The sequence below is a fragment of the Salvelinus sp. IW2-2015 genome, linkage group LG4q.1:29, assembly GCF_002910315.2.
Source record: "Salvelinus sp. IW2-2015 linkage group LG4q.1:29, ASM291031v2, whole genome shotgun sequence".
In the NCBI taxonomy this organism is placed as follows: Eukaryota; Metazoa; Chordata; class Actinopteri; order Salmoniformes; family Salmonidae; genus Salvelinus; species Salvelinus sp. IW2-2015.
Window position 1 is genome coordinate 60,643,282 of NC_036842.1, and position 17,932 is coordinate 60,661,213.

General features: G+C 43.1%; 2 protein-coding genes across 6 annotated transcripts; one reads left to right on the top strand and one right to left on the bottom strand.

The window, feature by feature from the left end:
* Positions 1-53: 53 nt before the first annotated feature.
* On the bottom strand, positions 54-8,776 carry usb1 (U6 snRNA biogenesis 1). Of its 5 annotated transcripts, none has more exons than XM_023985240.2 (8): positions 8,483-8,776; positions 7,405-7,607; positions 7,084-7,265; positions 6,786-6,969; positions 6,545-6,598; positions 6,315-6,420; positions 5,994-6,077; positions 54-234 (listed from the first exon to the last, which is right to left on the bottom strand). In XM_023985240.2, exons 2-8 carry the CDS (start codon positions 7,551-7,553, stop codon positions 130-132), a joined length of 864 nt encoding a protein of 287 aa, XP_023841008.1. In that variant the 5' UTR covers positions 7,554-7,607; positions 8,483-8,776; the 3' UTR covers positions 54-129. The 5 variants fall into 5 exon arrangements, with proteins under 5 accessions (XP_023841008.1, XP_023841009.1, XP_023841010.1 ...); XM_023985241.2 differs by lacking the exon at positions 8,483-8,776 and adding an exon at positions 8,006-8,088; XM_023985242.2 differs by lacking the exon at positions 8,483-8,776 and having other exon boundaries at positions 7,084-7,250; positions 7,405-7,980.
* Positions 8,368-17,201, top strand: znf319b (zinc finger protein 319b). The gene is made up of 2 exons (XM_023985236.3): positions 8,368-8,473; positions 11,439-17,201. Exon 2 carries the CDS (start codon positions 11,726-11,728, stop codon positions 13,538-13,540), a length of 1,815 nt encoding a protein of 604 aa, XP_023841004.1. The 5' UTR covers positions 8,368-8,473; positions 11,439-11,725; the 3' UTR covers positions 13,541-17,201.
* The last annotated feature ends 731 nt before the right edge of the window (positions 17,202-17,932 follow it).

A 17,932-nucleotide genomic window follows, 5' to 3' on the forward strand; every position in this document is an offset into this window, starting at 1 on the left:
CTGCCGTTTTCTAGATTGAATCAAATAACCTTTCACTCATTTAAAAAAATATGTACTTTTGATTGTCACATTTTACTGTTGAGGTATCCTAACATTACAGTTGATCAGACTGAATGAGAACTGGTTTCATCAGTGTAGTGGAATGGAAAAGGTCTTGTTCCCAGCCTTACAGCGCAGCTCTTGACAGTCCAGTCTCAAGAGGAAGGGTCCATCCTCATGGGAGTCAAACAGACCCTGATGGGCGAGAGAACACACAAGGGGTGCATTCAGTTATATTGAGCGTTTACTACGTGGCGTAACAGCTTGTACTGAATGACACATTTCCCCAAAACGTTCAACATTCTTAGACTACGTTTGGTGGGTGTGCCTTGAAGCAATGAGTGATGTATTTAACAGATTCTTACATACGACGGCTGGGATTAAAAATAAAATAGGACAAGACACCACAACACTACATAAAGAGAGACCTAACATGCTGACCGGACAAGTCGCAAAATAAATTTAGAAATCCATGTTATTCAATTATTGCACCCACTGCTTGAGAGTCTGCGATGCCAAGGACTAAAATAGAACTCCTTTCAATTTCTGACAGATCGCGCTGAAAGTCCTGCCTCACCCATCTCCTCATTGGTTATACCCACGTGGGTGATTGAAAGACGAATTGTTTTGCCGGTCGTCGTGGTAATTTTATGAAAGTTTAGATGAAAAAGCCTGGAAGGAGGAGAGATGACTAGAAACGATTCGGTTGGCCGTTTTATGTGTGGATTAATTGTCGGAGTAGAGGACCTTGTTATTTTACCTGAAATGCACAACTCAATGTTTATATCCCAGGACAAATTTGCTAGCAACAGCAAGCTAGCTAAATAGGACAAATTAGCTAGCAAATGCAAGCTAACTAGCTAAATTGCCATACATGTTTAATGCTTTTCGACCTGTCCCCAAATTAATGTCATTGGTTCAGAGTTTGTTTTGATATTTTAACCTGCGTGTCGTGGTCGCGTTTGGTGTAGGGGATAAAATAAATGTATGCACAATAGCGCACGCGCGCAGCTGATTTGGGTTCCGTGTAAGATGACAACATAGCATGGCAGCAGCACATGGTAGCAACACAAAAGATGGTACAAACATTATTGGGCAAAGACAATGGCACAAAAACAATGCATCAAGCGAAGCAGCAACAACTTTCAGTAAGTGTCCATGAGTGAGTCTTTGAATGAAGGGATGGAGATAAAAAACTGCCCATTGAGTGTTTTATGCAGCTCGTTCCAGTCGCTAGCTGCAGCGAGCTGAAAAGAGGCGCAACCCAGGGATTTGTGTGCTTTGGGGACCTTTAACAGAATGTGACTGGCAGAATGGGTGTTGTATGTGGAGGATGAGAGCTGCAGTAAGTATCTCAGATAGGGGGGAGCGAGGCTTATGAGGGTTTTATAAATAAGCATCAACAAGTGGGTCTTGCGACGGATATACAGAGATGGAAAATTTACAGAGTAGTATATAGTGCAGTGATGTGTCCTATAAAGGAGCATTGGTGGCAAATCTGATGGCCGAATGGTAAAGAACATCTAGCCGCTCGAGAGCACCCTTACCTGCCAATCTACAAATTACGTCTCCGTAATCTAGCATGGGTAGGATGGTCATCTGAATCAGGGTTAGCTTGGCAGCTGGGATGAAAGAGGAGCGATTACAATAGAAGAAACCAAGTCTAGATTTAACCTTAGCCTGCAGCTTTGATATGTGCTGAAAGAAGGACAGTGTACCGTCTAGCCATTCTCCCATGTACTTGTATGAGGTAAACCCTCAGCGGTAGTAATCACACCTTTATTTTGGAGGTGTTCAGAACAAGGATATGGGCAGAGAAAGCTTGTTGGACATTAAGAAAGATTTGTAGAGGACTTAACACAATCTGGGAAGGGGCCAGCTGAGTATAAGACTATCATCTGCATATACAGTGGCTTGCGAAAGTATTCATCCCCCTTGGCATTTTTCCTATTTTGTTGCCTTACAACCTGGAATTAAAATAGATGTTTTGGGGGTTTGTTTCATTTGATTTACACATGCCTACCACTTTGAAGATGCAAAATATTTTTTCTTGTCAAACAAACAAGACAAAAAAACAAAACTTGAGCGTGCATAACTATTCACCCCCCCCAATGTCAATACTTTGTAGAGCCACCTTTTGCAGCAATTACAGCTGCAAATCTCTTGGTGTGTCTCTATAAACTTCGCACATCTAGCCACTGGGACTTTTGCCCATTCTTCAAGACAAAACTGCTGGATGGGATGGGTTCCACTGTCCGTTCCACTGGTGTACAACAATCTTTAAGTCATACCACAGATTCTCAATTRGATTRARGYCTGSGCTTTGACTAGGCCATTCCAAGACATTTAAATGTTTTCCCTTAAACCACTCGGGTGTTGCTTTAGCAGTATGCTTAGGGTCATTGTYCTGCTGGAAGGTGAACAKCCGTYCCAGTCTCAAATCTCTGGAAGATTGAAAMAGGATTCCCTCAAGAATTTCCCTGTATTTAGCGKCATCCATCATTYCTTAAATCCTGACCAGTTTCCCAGTCCCTGCCAATGACAAACATCCCCACAGCATGATGCCACCACCACCATGCTTTACTGTGGGGATGGTGTTCTCGGGGTGATGAGAGGTGTTGGGTTTGCTCCAGACTTAGCGTTTTCCTTGATGGCCAAAAAGCTTAATTTTAGTCTCATCTGACCAGAGTACTTTCTTCCATATGTTTGGGGAGTCTCCCACATGCCTTTTGGCAAACACCAAACATGTTTGCTTATTTTTTTCTTTAAGTAATGGCTTTTTTCTAGCCACTCTTCCGTAAAGCCCAGCTCTGTGGAGTGTACGGCTTAAAGTGGTCCTATGGACAGATACTCCAATCTCCGCTGTGGAGCTTTGCAGCTTCTTCAGGGTTATCTTTGGTCTCTTTTTTGCCTCTCTGATTAATGCCATCCTTGCCTGGTCCGTGAGTTTGGGTGGGCGTCCCTCTCTTGTCAGGTTTGTTGTGGTGCCATATTATTTCCATTTTTTAATAATGGACTTAATGGTGCTCCGTGGGATGTTCAAAGTTTCTGATATTTTTTAGAACCCAACCCTGATCTGTACTTCTCCACAACTTTGTCCCTGACCTGTTTGGAGAGCTCCTTGGTCTTCATGGTGCCCCTTGCTTAATGGTGTTGCAGACTCTGGGGCCTTTCAGAACAGGTGTATATATACTGAGATCATGTGACAGATCATGTGACACTTAGATTGCACACAGGTGGACTTTATTTAACTAATTATATGACTTCTGAAGGTAACTGGTTGCACCATATCTTATTTAGGGGCTTCATAGCAAAGTGGGTGAAAACATATGCACGCATCACTTTCCCATTTTTTCCCCCACCAGCATTTAAAAAAAAAAAATTCACCAATTTGGACTATTTTGTGTATGTCCATTATATGAAATCCAAATAAAAATATATTTAAATTACAGGTTGTAATGCAACAAAATAGGAAAAACAACAAGGGGGATGAATACTTTTGCAAGGCACTGTGCATGGATGGGAGAGCTTCCTACTGCCTGAGCGATGTTGTTGTTGTAAATTGAGAAGAGCATGGGGCCTAGGATCGAGCCTTGGGGTACTCCCTCGGTGACAGGCAGTGGCTGAGACAGCAGATGTTCTGACTTTATACGCTTCATTCTTTGAGAGAGGTAGTTAGCAAACCAGGCCAAAGGCCCCTCAGACACCAATACTCCTTAGTTGGCTCACAAGAATGGAATGGTCTACCGTATCAAAAGCGTCAGCCAAGTCAATAAAAATAGCAGCACAACATTGCTTAGAATCAAGGGCAATGGTGACATAATTTAGGACCTCTAAGGTTGCAGTGACACATCCATAACCTGAGCAGAAACCAGATTGCATACCAGAGAGAATACTATAGACATCAAGAAAGCCAGTCAGTTGATTATTGACAAGTTTTTCCTAACACTTTTGATAAACAGGGCAAAATAGAAATTGGCCTATAACAGTTAGGGGTAGATCAAGCTGATCCTTTAAATGAAAGACACACTGTGGCTGCCTTCCAAGCAATAGGAACCTCCCCAGAGAGGAGAGGCAGGTTAAAAAGGTCAGAGATAGGCTTGGCGATGATAGGGGCTGCAACCTTAAAGAAGAAATGATCTAAACAATCTGAACCAGATGTTTTTTTGGGGTCAAGTTTAAGGAGCTCCTTTAGCACCTCGGACTCAGTGACCGCCTGCAAGGAGAAACTTTGTAGCAGGGGAAAAAGAGGGAGGAGCATCGGCCTAGTCGCATTAGAAGGGATGGGAGATGAGGAAATGTTGGACGGGCAAGGAGGCATGGCCGTTTTCCAGAACTTCTTGGGGTTAGACCCAGAGAGAGAACTGCTCCTTAAAGTAACTAACTTTGGCCTTCCCGGATAGCCCGAGTGCACTTATTTCTCATTTGCCTGAACGAGAGCCAGTCAGCCTGAGTATGCGTGTGCCGAGCCTTTCGCCAAATGGAATTCTTGAGGTGGAGTAAATCTACCAGATCACGGTCGAACGAGGGACCGAACCTGTTTTTAATTCTCATTTTCTTTATGGGGGCATGTTTGTTAACAATACCACTGAAATATCAAAAAAGAAAGTCCAAGTGTCTTCCATAGAGGGGATCAAGCTGATTTTATACCAATTTAGAGGCCAGGTAATGAAGGAAGGCTTGCTCATTCAAGTTTTTTAAAATCAGGACAGGTCATTTCACTGAGCAGCCATTACGAACACAGGCTGGAAAACAGTGATCACTAAGGTCATTACAGAACACCAGACTGATTCCTATCAGGATTATTTGTGAGGATAACATCAAGGAGAGTAGACTTTTCTGGGTGTTTGGAGGCATACCTTGTGGGATTGGTAATAGTCTGAGAAAGATTTACGGAGTCCCATTGCTTTAGGACTTGGTCAGGTGGTTTAAGCCTGTCCCAGTTTAGGTCACCTAGCAGGACACATTCAGACTTAGTGTAAGGGGCCAGGAGAGAGCTACGGGCATTTAGGGTACAGGCCGGTGCTGATGGTGGACGATAACACCCAGCAACAGTCAACAAAGAGCTATTTGAAAGTTAAATGCTTAAAACCAGCAAATCAAAATTGTTTGGGGACAGACTTGGTGGAGACAACCGAGTACTGAAGGTGATCCTTGGTAAAGATTGCCACTCCACCACCTTTGGAAGATCAAATCAAATGTATGTATATAGCCCTTCTTACATCAGCTGATATCTCAAAGTGCTGTACAGAAACCCAGCCTAAAACCCCACAAACAGCAAGCAATGCAGGTGTAGAAGCACGGTGGCTAGGAAAAACTCCCTAGAAAGGCCAAAACCTAGGAAGAAACCTAGAGCGGAACCAGGCTATGAGGGGTGGCCAGTCCTCTTCTGGCTGTTTCCCGGGTGGAGATAACAGAACATGGCCAAGATGTTCAAATGTTCATAAATGCTCAGCATGGTCAAATAATAATAATCTGTCACAAATAATGAAGATCTGTCTCGCCGAAAAAGGTTGTAACCAGAAAGGTTAACATCAGTGTTCAAAACACTCTTTCTTAACCATGTCTCAGTAATGACCAACACATCTGGATTGGAGCTGTATTTAAAGGGCAGCGGTGTATTTTGAACCCACAACCCAACTCCTCTACGTTTTTCAAATTGTCAATCAGAACAGCACAGTTTAATTTAATGTTGCATTACGTTTTTTCGTACTGAATGCAGGCCAGGCTTTAGGCTCTGAGTGAGACACTGGGGCTGTTTCATTCCCCTGATAGGATTAGATAGCCGATGAGATCAACATGGCAGAAACTAAACGAAGTTAGCCTATGGTTTGCATCTATCAAGTCCTCTCAAAACCACAGGTGGAGGAAACAGCCATAGATGTTATTAATTGATGAGATTACCAAATTAAAAAGATACATGGACAGAATAAACATATAGGAAGAGGTCATACCTGCAACTCCTGCAGACACTCTTTGCGAATGTGTTCAGTGCAGTCACCAGCACACCAGGCCAGACTTATATGGAAGGAAGGATTCTAGAAGAAAAGTGAAAGTTCAGTATTCACTCTTCATCTTATGCAATACTGTTTATTTGTTTATCAATTCCTTGCTCAACAGTGCCACTAGTGTCTGAAACATGCTCCTGCAGTGACCAAATCCTATGTCAATGCACCTAACAGATATTTGAGAGATATTTGTGAGAGAGATAGAACAGTAATGGGTTGGAAATTGATAGTGTATTTTTAATACGCTAAATTGTTTTGTGTTCAGACCTTGTAAAAAGTGTCAAGGTTGAACTCCTCCATAGTGCTGTCCACTGCTTTCACAAGCTCTAGTAGCTGAGCCTGTCCTGTGGAGACTTCCATAGCCAGGAACGTCCTGTCGGGGAGAGCAGAAGACTAGACCATAAGACTAGCTGCAAAATAAACCATAAGTCTAACCACTTTAGAATGCACTTCTTCACTCATGCTGTCAATGATCGTGATAAGAGATTCTACTGTACCTGGTTCTCTCATCATTAGAGTAGACCTTCAGCTTCTCAGCTGAACAAATGAACCTATAAACAAGATCACAATCATTTTACCTCATCCAGACTATTTAGCATAGTATTAGTTTGCTGCCTGCGTACTTCTGGTGACATGCATCCTCTAACCAAAATATAACAACGGAGAATAGTAACTCCACTTCCACATAAACAAAGGGACTAAACATAATAGTTGGGTGTACTAAGAAGAATAGCAGACCTGCTGCTATGTGTCAAGCCTGTTCTGAGGGACTGTATGAAAGGCTGGATCCAGTGATGCCTCAGAACCACTGTCTTAGATAAACTGAGGTGAAACTCATCTGTATGAGTGAGGGAGAAGCTATGGGATGCTGCTACTTCAGTCATCTCATCAAGCAGCTCCAAGAACCCTTCCTCTGGGATGTCTAAGGAGGGAAATAAGAAGAAGCGGCAGGATGTTAAAACCGACAGCAAGCAATCCTTCAAGACAAAAACATTGTGTATGTGAGTGTATGCAGCTCTGAAGATAAGGCATTTACATGGAAAGTACACGTAAGTGGCCCAGTTTCCTCTCTCGTGTTTGAAGGAGCGAATCCGTCCACCATGTTGCATGCTGTCGTCAGTCAGTGGGTCCTCATCTTCCTCTGTGAACATGTCCAGCACACTGCCAGGAACAGGCAGTCTTGACTTGGAGTCGTCTTCCTCCCTATGCATAGATACACTTACAGAGATGTGATTAAAGATATCAATCAAGGAACAAATCAACTTATAACAATGAGACATACTCGTTTGGGAGATGTCATAGGCTATTTAGCTGACGATCGAGAACAGTTGAAACAATATTTGGGAAAGGAAGTTACCTTGCATTGAGGGTGTGCTCTTCTGATTTGTGCTTCTTCCTCAATGAGTTGTCATCTTTGTGCCAACTTTGCTTCCTTTTTGTTACATCCCCTCCTAATCGTAAATGTTCGGTCTCCTCTTCAGAGCTGCTACTATAACTGACTAACATTCTTCTAAGTAAAGCTCATACATCAATCTTTATATCAAGTTTCTTGATTCGTGTCTAAAAGAAATTTAAAAAAAGAAATGTGCACAGTGAAGTTACAGAAACGTTGACTAACGAATGGCTTGCGATATTCTTCCGATAAAAACAAAGTTGTTGTGGGTAATTTATGTCCCCCTGAAACAAGAACGTTCAAATAGGTTCCATATTCAGTGACATCGTACATAATTAATTTTGACAGTAGTCTATATTTAATCATAATTTACTTAATGTTAGTATCATTTAACTAGCTACTTATGTGGAGTATTTCAAATTCAATGTGATTGTTTGTCAGAAGTGATTATTTGAAACATCCTCCCTTTATAGCAGTATGATCTTCTAGATAGCATAGCAAGGCAGCCACACACCCTTACTTAAAATCAAATAACATTATTTGTGAAAATTCACAAGTGTATTACTGTAATGCATAGTTATACTCAATGACGAAAGATAAACGCTATTCGTTGCAGGTTCCGGGTATATGTTGTGAGCATGCCAATTAAAACTTGGATCATTCATGTTCCCGTGCCTGGGCAGGATCTCTGAGGCTAGCCAGTTAGCTAGCTAACGTTTTATTCCAAATATTCTCGCCTTTTTAAACGGTAGGAGAATGGCCTTGGCCTAGCTATCACACATTGACTGGGTGTTAACTAAGTTACCCCTCTGGGCTAAATAGAATATTAGAAATGTAGTGCGGTCATTTCGAACGACACAAAAGCTCTGAATTCGTCGGCCCTGGTGTGGATCTTGTGGAAAACCCGCCGCGCCAGAGCTTCGACAGAACGAGGCTGCGGAGATGAAGGAATATATTGTACGGCCTACGAATAATTTGTCATTTCTGGCAAAATTGTCAGACGCTACAAATAACTTTCAGTGAAACGTTAAAGGTATGTTACCAGTAATACTGTCCTCAATATGTCACAAGTGTCCTGCTTCTGTAGATCAGTTAGCTAACGACGTCAATAGCCAAATATTTTCCTAGCCCAGCATTAGCAAATGCTGACTAGCTACCTCGCCATACAGATTTATGCTGCTGCAATCTGAGACAGACTGTCGCCCGCCACTGTAAAACTGATGGGCCGTATACTTTTCTCCCTTTTGTGGCAAATGGCGTAGTTAGGTAGGTTTGCGTTACTGCGCGAACACCCCCAATGGATGCGTATTGATTGTGTTCACGCTGTGGATGATTTGGATTTGCATACAACCAATACTGTAATCATGGGGGGATGGGGGTGAAGGATTTCTTCAAATGGGATGGCAGAGAAACGGATGGGTCAAATAGTCGTCACCGAAAGCCTGCCAACACAGACAGATCGTTGATCACCCCAAACCAATATGATTGACACATTCTGAAAAGGGTAGTGGCGTTCTGCTGACCAGATAGAATGTTGAAAAAATAGACTGGTACTCGGACGCACCAGTTTAGATATTGTCTGCCTCCTTATAATACGTCTGAAATGAGGGCATTTGTTTGGATGTCTTTTAGTGTGTTTGTAGTGATGGATCATTAGGCAGGTAAACGGGACTGATGTAGCCTATCCCTCTAGAGCTTTAATCTGATGGATGGATAGGGTCATTTCCGTGTAAAACCCATGAGCACCAACATGTGAAGTTTATAGGAGCATATCAAATTTGGTGTTAAACGAAAGCTAAGAGTATGTTTTGGGGAAATGGAGGCATAGATACGTTTTTCAACCATTTTCCATCCTAAAAATGTAGTTAGGAATAAGCAAAAGCTTTGGTCACACAGATAGAAAAGGGGTCTTAAAAAACATCTACTAGGAAAAAGTCTTAAAAAGGATTAGAAATACAACACATTAATGTTCAAGTAAAGGCCCATGCCAATTAATATTAACATTTAGTTTGACACAAATTATTTACCTTAAATATTGCCTAGTGTCTATTCATTCTGTTACCAAAAACCTACATACAGTTGCATTCGGAAAGTATTCAGACCCCTTGACTTTTTCCACATTTTGTTCCGTTACAGCCTTATTCTAAAATTGATGAAATTGTTTTTTCCTAATCAATCTACACACAATACCCCATAATGACATAACAAAAACAGTTTTTTAGACATTTTTGCAAATGTATTACAAATTGAAAAGGGTAATCACATTTACATAAATATTCAGACCCTTTACTCTACTTTGTTGAAACACCTTTGGCAGCGATTACAGCCTCAAGTCTTCTTGGGTACAAGCTTGGCACAACTGTATTTGTGGACTTTCTCCCATTCTTCTCTGCAGATCCTCTCAAATTCTGTCAGGTTGGATGGGGAGCGTCGCTGCACAGCTATTTTCAGGTCTCTCCAGAGGGTTCAAGTGCGGGCTCTGGCTGGGCCACTCAAAGACATTCAGATATTTGTTCCGAAGGCACTCCTACATTGTCTTGGCTGTGTGCTTAGGGTCTTTGTCTTGTTGGCAGGTGAACCTTCACACCATTCTGAGGTCCTGAGTGCTCTGGAGCAGGTTTTCATCAAAGATCTCTCTGTGCTTTGCTCTGTTCACCTTTCCCGTATGGATGGTGCCAGGTTTCCTCCAGACGTGACACTTGGCTTTCAGGCCAAAGAGTTCAATCTTGGTTTAATCAGACCAGAGAATCTTGTTTCTCATGGTCTAAGTCCTTTAGGTGCCTTTTGGCAAACTCCAAGCGGGCTGTCATGTGCCTTTTACTGAGGAGTGGCTTCCGTCTGGCCACTCCATACAGGCCTGATTGGTGGAGTGCTGCAGAGATGGTTGTCCTTCTGGAAGGTTCTCCCATCTCCACAGAGGAACTCTGGAGCTCTGCCAGAGGGACCATCGGGTTCTTGGTCACCTCCCTGACCAAGGCTCTACTCCCCCGATTGCTCAGTTTGCCCGGTGGCGACCAGCTCTTGGAAGAGTGTTGGTGGTTCCATATTTGTTCCATTTTAGAATGATGGAGGCCAGTGTGTTCTTTCAATGCTACACTTTTTTTGGTACCTTTCCCAAGATCTGTTCCTCGACACAATCCTGTCTCGGAGCTGTACAGACAATTCCTTCAACCGCATGGCTTGGTTTTTGCTCTGACATGCACTGTTAACCCTGGGACCTTTATATAGACAGGTGTGCCTTTCCAAATCATGTCCAATCAATTGAATTTACCTCAGATGGACTCCAATCAAGTTGTACAAACATCTCAAGGATGATCAATGGAAACAGGATGCATCAGAGCTCCATTTTTATTCTCTTAGCAAAATGTCTGAATAATTATTTAAACAAGCTATTTCTGTTTTTTTGCTAAACATTTTTGTGGGGTATTGTGTGCACTGTTCCTCAAGTAAATGTGTTTTAGTCACATTTTCAGTGGCAATTGTTAAAAGTAGACTTCTACATATTTAACTAGGCAAGTCAGTTATGAACAAATTCTTATTTTCAATGATGGCCAAACCCTCCCCTAGCTCGGACGATGCTGGGCCAATTGTGCACCGCCCTATGGGACTCATGATCACGGCCGGTTGTGATACAGCCCAGGAACGAACCCGGGCCTGTAGTGACTTCTCTAGCACTGCGATGCAGTTTCTTAGACCACTGCGTCACTCGGGAGTCTGTTTGTTCATCTTTGCGATACATTTTTTGTTGTTGCTTGGCATACATTTTAAAGTGAAAAAGTGAGTGCCAGCCTCACTCTGTTACGTGGAATTGCCCATATAGTCGTAGCAGTGTTGTCTTCTGACCTGCTTCCTCTGAAGTCTATACTTTTGGGCTCTGATAATTCTTCTGTTGTCTCAGGGGAAGTCTGTGAAACTGAGATTTTGCACATCTTCTAGGAAGCCATACCACACACTGTAGTAATGAATAGTTGAATAATAATTGTTTCCTTTTTCTGCAGTTATCAGAAGAGGACTGAAGACGCGTGGAGACAGTGTATTTTATTTTTTCTAAATTTAAATGTCTTTGCAGCAGGTGTTATTCCTCTGCACATTATTTTCAGACACAATCTATTGCATCCTAGAAACAAGCCCTGTGTCATATTTTCTACGTGCTTATATTCGTCACTGACATGGCAGACTAAGTTACTGAGATTTTCCACCCCATCCACCGATCAATGTACCTTTGATTTTTCTTCATAAAAAGACCCAGTACAATATAAAACTGAATCCCTACACGAGAGCCAGGATGTCCGAGGCGTGGCAGCAGCACGCTGTTGCTCCTCCTCCGGTGGTGCACACCATACCACCAGGGGCGGAGAACGCGTTGGGCTGTGCCGTCTACGGTATCGTCCTGCAGCCTGACCCTGCTCTGCAGCAGTCGCAGCAGCAGCACCAGCATGGCCAGCAGCACAGCCAGCAGCATGGGCAGCAGCAGCAGCAGCACCCTGCCCAGGTACAGCAGCCTTCTCTGCAGGTAGGGGGCGAGGGCGGCCACAAGTGTGGGGCATGCGGCCACGACATCTCCCACCTGGCCAACCCACATGAGCACCAGTGTATGGTGAGCCAGGACCGCTCCTTCCAATGCACCCAGTGCATGAAGATCTTCCACCAGGCTACTGATCTGCTGGAGCACCAGTGTGTGCAGGTAGAACAGAAGCCCTTTGTGTGTGGTGTGTGTAAGATGGGCTTCTCCCTCCTCACTTCGCTGGCACAGCACCACACCTCACACAACAGCACCAACCCCATGAAGTGCTCCATTTGTGAGAAGACCTACCGACCGGGCTCCTCTGGAAACACCACGCCCAGCTCCTCTGCCACCAACCCTCAGCAGCCGTCTGCTGATGGAGCCTCATCCAGTGGGAGTGCGACAGTGGGGTCCTCTTCCTCAATTACATTTCCATCGGCCCGTGACAGGCCCTACAAATGCTCTGTCTGCCAGAAGGGCTTCAGGCACCTGTCAGAGCTGGCCCGCCACGAGCGTGTGCACACCGGAGAGAAGCCCTTCAAGTGTGACACGTGTGACAAGAGCTTCAGCCAGTCCTCTCACCTGGCCCATCACCAGCGCACCCACAGCTCTGAGCGCCCATACAAGTGTGCTGTGTGTGACAAGAGCTTCAAGCACCGCTCCCACCTGGTGCGCCACATGTACGCCCATTCCGGAGAGCACCTGTTCAAGTGCAACCTGTGTGAACTGCACTTCAAGGAGTCTTCTGAACTGCTGCATCATCCATGCCACCCACAAGGGGCACGCCCCTTCCGCTGTGCCACCTGTGGAAAGGGCTTCAAGCGTCCATCAGACCTGCGGCAGCATGAGCGCACTCACTCTGAGGAGCGTCCCTTCCACTGTGAGGAGTGCCAGATGAGTTTCAAACAGCAGTATGCCCTGGTGCGCCACAGGCGCACACACAAAAACCCTTCTGACCGCCCTTTCAAATGCAACCTTTGCGACAAAGGCTTCCTGCAGCCATCCCATCTGCTGTACCACCAGCACGTCCATGGCATGGAGAACCTCTTCAAGTGCGCGTCCTGCCAGAAGGAATTCAGTCAGTCAGGAGAGCTGCTGCGCCACAAGTGCGGTGAGTCGTCCGCTTCATCTAGGGACACAGACAAGCCCTACAAATGTGACGTGTGCGGCAAGGGATACAAAAAGAGTTCGACACTGCAGCGACATCAGAACTCGCACTGTCAAGAGAAGCCCCTGAAGTGCTCCCTTTGTGACCGCCGCTTCCTGTCATCCTCAGAGTTTGTGCAGCACCGCTGCGACCCGTCCCGGGAGAAGCCCCTGAAGTGTCCCGACTGCGAGAAGCGCTTCAAGTACTCGTCTGACCTGAATCGGCACAGGCGCGTCCACACCGGGGAGAAGCCCTACAAGTGTGCTAGCTGTGACAAAGGCTTCAAGCAACGGGAGCACCTGGCCAAGCATCAGAGTGTGCATTCCAGAGATGCCCAGTTCAAGTGTGTTTGGTGTGGAGAGCGCTTTGGAGACCTGGGAGCTTTGCAGGAGCACACAGTCCAGCACACAGCTGAAGGAGGGGGTTACCCTGTGCCACCTTGCATATAGTYAYGCCCCTCCRYTCTGTACAAGTTCATAGCAAACGTCCCTGTCTACCATTAATTTGCAGCACCCAGCTTAACACACTTGAACTGGGCATCTCTGGAGTGCACACTCTGGTGCTTTCCAGAGATGCCCAGTTCAAATGCTTTGGAGACCTGGGAGCCTTGCAGGAGCACACAGTCCAGCACACATCTGAAGGAGGGGGTTACCCGATGGTAGGTTACTCTGTGCCAACTTGCATATAGTCACGCCCCTCCCTTATTTTCCAGTTCATAGCAGATGTCCCTGGCTAGCCCTAATTTTCCCCCAGCATATAGAATCCCTAACCTCATTTCCCATCTGAAACTGTTATCAGTCCCCCCTACCCCCAAAATCCCATACAAATTATCATTGTCTCATAAAAATGGAAGTCACAGCTTGTCATTGTACTGCCAAGTGTCACTGCTTTAGGGCTACCATCTGAAGGACAGAGGCGAAGAAACCATCAAGGATATGTCTTTCACTTCAAACCCTAGGGTGGATGTTCTAGTCCAGGGCCCAGTTTCCGAAAAGCATCTTAAGGCTAAGTTAATCGTTAGAACCTTTTGTAGGAGCATCGTTCAATCTCTGAGCTGTTTCCCAAAACCATCGTTATTGACGTTGCACTTGAAAACGCTCGTAATCTAACTCCTCAGACCACTCGTAGAACAGCGAAGTGCGTCGTTAAATGCATTTTTCGTCTTCCCGCGTCACTTTATATACAGAAGATCTCCACTAAACTTAGAATCACATGGTTTATCCATCTCTGTGAACAAAGTTGACTACAAATGCAAAGTTGCCAATATCTTTGCAATTGATACAAACAAGCAACGTATAAAAAGATGCTTCAAATGAAAACTGAGATTACTGCATTCAAATATACATACAGTAGGCTATAGTCCTATTTCAACCATATTGAAATACATTTAATGTTCAGTAAATTCAGTTCTATTTTGCTAGCTGCACACTACTGTCTCATTTGTCTCAGTATACTGTATTTCATGATGTGTAGCCTAACGTGTGCAGCGATATGCCAAATCAGTGTTTTTTTGGGGGGGGGGGGGGCATTTTTTTGGGATAAGCATTAGAATAAGCCGCCTCAATATTTGCAGCGGTAGGTGGTAATACTGTTTCTCTCTAGGAGCTGATCCGTAGTCAGTATTGTGAAATACTTCTGTTTCGATCCTATCAGTATCGACACATGCTCCAACGATGCACTTAGCGACTGTTCTCTCTGTGTGGTGTTTTGCGTAACACATGTTATGTCTTCGGCCATTGTTGGAAAGATGAATCGTTAAAACACTCAGAAGCCTAAGTTCCACTGCTTTCTGGGAAACTGGGCCCAGGTCAATTACCTTCTCCTCTATCCTTCTTGAATCAACTGCCCAAGAAGGAAAAAAGGAAAGAAATGTACATCACCACATTAGCCTACATTTCTGTCTATGAAAAGCTTTGTATTTGTACATAAGTTACCTTGTAGACTTGTATAGGAAAGGGAATGTGGACCAGTTCCCCTCAACCTGCTCGACAGGTCTGTAAGTGTTAAGGGTTGCACCATGACTCAGAACTCTTCTCTTGCCAAAAGTGGTTGTCACTCTAGAACCCATCTACAGAGTTGCTGCATGCAGCAATGTTCCATACTCTTACCCAGGATAGACTTGAATTATTGCTAAGTTTCAGCAGTTGCTACAGTCTGCTGATGGCCTCTTGCTTTTTTTAAATTTAGGAATCAATTACGCTGTATCAACGCTGATATAAAATGTTTTTGTTGGGTAGTGGGTCGAGATTATTGTGTTTTGGTTACTTTTCCACAACCTCATATCACTGTAGTAGCAGTGTATGTATATACACTAAAATCAGACACCTCTTTACCCTTTGTGCTTTAGTATTTTTAAGCGTCTTATGTATAAGTATCAACTCCACAACTATTAGTGTGTTTGTTTTTTTTTTGTTTTTTTTTTAAACATGAGGGTTTATTGTGCTATTGTGAAATATTACATATGCTTGTGAGTGTATTTGGAAGTATATGTTTGTATCAAAACACCATTGTACTGCACCAGAATCCCAAAGGTGTGGAGATTAACCAGCTGAAGTTTCATCTCACTGCTATATAGAAATTGTATAGAAATCTATATTTCACACTAATATACAGTTGATATTCCTACCGAGATCAGTGTAGACTCTGCTGAAAACGTGTAAAACCTGATCAAGCTTCCTCTTACTGCGTGTGTATATAGTACAGTATGTATGTTTACCAGCTCCACTGTCTGTTTCTAAAACTGCATTGGCTGTTTTGTATGTTACTATTTTTTATCATATGGGGACTGAAATGTATTTTTTCTTCTTTAAAGTCATAGTTATGATATGTCGCAGGTTTCCAAGGAGAACATTCTGTCTGTAAGCCCTACAAGGATTCTGACCCCCTCGTGCTCCTTTTGAGTTTTTATGATGAATGATTGTTGAATCATGTCTGTGAAAATGGAATCCTGGCTGTGAAGTGGATTGTATAATACATACATTTGGGGTAGAATTTGGGCAGGTCTGTAGTTTTAGTTAACCCAATTTATGTCAGAGAAACCTTATCTGCAGTATATTTGTGCAGGTCATGCTAACTTTTTTTTATAGCCTTTAAAAAAAAAAAAAAATAGCATCCTTACCAAAATGGGTTGCTACAGCTTAATTGCAAAAATTATGGATTTCCCCTCTAGTCTAAGTAGTAGACTTAAGTCAAATTCAGTATGGCTCAAATTGACCTCAATTTGGGTTTTTGGTGTGTGCAGGTGTTTTTTAAAACATGTTTTGCAAGTGAAGCATTTCAAGTGGTCATGTTTTGTCCCATTTGGTGGTGGATTTGTGGTTTGAGTGCAGTATTGACAGTGTTTTATGATGGGAGAAGGTAATGATCATTTTGAGGAAGGTTCTTTTTATAAATAGATTCAGTTAAGACTGTTTGGCCTTAATCTGGGGTCAGGGTTAATTAGAAACCCATTCTACTCCAGATCTGACTGCCTCCATGTTGTTGATCTGTTCCTTGTACTCTGTTTTGTTTTCTCCATTGGCATCTGATGTAGGCTAACATTTGGTGTCATTTGTCTTTGTCTGTCTTTTGTTAAATGTGTTCATGTCTTTCATCTGGCATTAAGACAACATAAAAGAGCAGTTAGGAATTTATTATTTTTGTAAAAGTACTGTATACGTTATTTTTTTTCTTCAGTTTATTAATACCACATTTATATAAACATTGTTTAAAATCTATATAAATATCTATATTCTTGGAAGGAGTTAACAGGGCCTTTGGGATGTAGGGAGGGGGGGGGGGGTTGATTGATGGAAGGGTCATTAGGAATGTGATTGACATGAATTTTGATCTGGTGTAGTGCAGAACAGTTAGCTCCTGCCTGTTGACCCTGTTTTCTCTGTTCTGTGCATGCTTGCTGTGTTAGTTCCTGTAATCTGTCCCAGCTATTAGTGCTTCAGATAGTACTTATTCCTCTTATAGCTTTTTTTCAAATTGTAGTATGTGAATGACGTAGTAAAAAAAAAAAAAAATTACGTGACAACGTACAGTATGTGTACATTCATGCTAAGATATCTGTATGTAGCATTCAATACACACAGCACTAACAAATAAACTTTTTTCATTTATAAAGGGGGTGTGTTATGCGTGTTTAATTGCAGAGGGAACTGACCGGTATTCTTTTTGAAGTATGTAGATTAGGTACATTCACTAAAATCACAAAATGTTCTCATTTGTAATAGGGTCTATAATGCTTGTTTAAATGCAGGTTATGACCTGTCCTTTATGCCACACGGTAGAAAGACTGCACTTACCATTGATAATGTAGTACAGAAATATAACACATTTTCTGGTTAATAGTGACTTGATGCATGATTGTTCAACCATTTTACAAACATGTTCCATATACTGCAAGTTAAACAAAAAAACAGCTATATGTATATGCGGTTTTATCTCAGTTTACAAAAGAGTGATGGATTTATGACGGGTTTTGGGCTGCTTTGGATTATTGAATAAAGTATTAGGAATCATGTGAGGGTTCACCGGGCATAAACTGGTCCCGCTCTTCAATCATCAATCAAATTTATTTATAAAGCCCTTCTTACATCAGCTGAGGTCACAAAGTGCTGTACAGAAACCCAGCCTAAAACCCCAAACAGCAAGCAATGCAGGTGTAGAAGCACAGTCGCTGGGAAAAACTCCTTAGAAAGGCCAGAACCTAGGAAGAAACCTAGAGAGGATCCAGGCTATGAGGGGTGGCCAGTCCTCCTGGCTGTGCCGGGTGGAGATTTATAACAGAACATGGCCAAGATGTTCAGATGTTCATAGATGACCAGCAGGGTCAAATAATAATAATCACAGTG

Coding starts and splice junctions, on each gene's coding strand:
- znf319b (XM_023985236.3), top strand. CDS start 11,726: ATGTCCGAGGCGTGGCAGCAGCACGCTGTTGCTCCTCCTCCGGTGGTG.
- usb1 (XM_023985240.2), bottom strand. CDS start 7,553: ATGTTAGTCAGTTATAGTAGCAGCTCTGAAGAGGAGACCGAACATTTA. Junction 6,970..7,083: donor CACTTACGTGTACTTTCCAT/GTAAATGCCTTA, acceptor TTCCCTCCTTAG/ACATCCCAGAGGAAGGGTTC. Junction 6,078..6,314: donor ACCTTGACACTTTTTACAAG/GTCTGAACACAA, acceptor CTTTTCTTCTAG/AATCCTTCCTTCCATATAAG.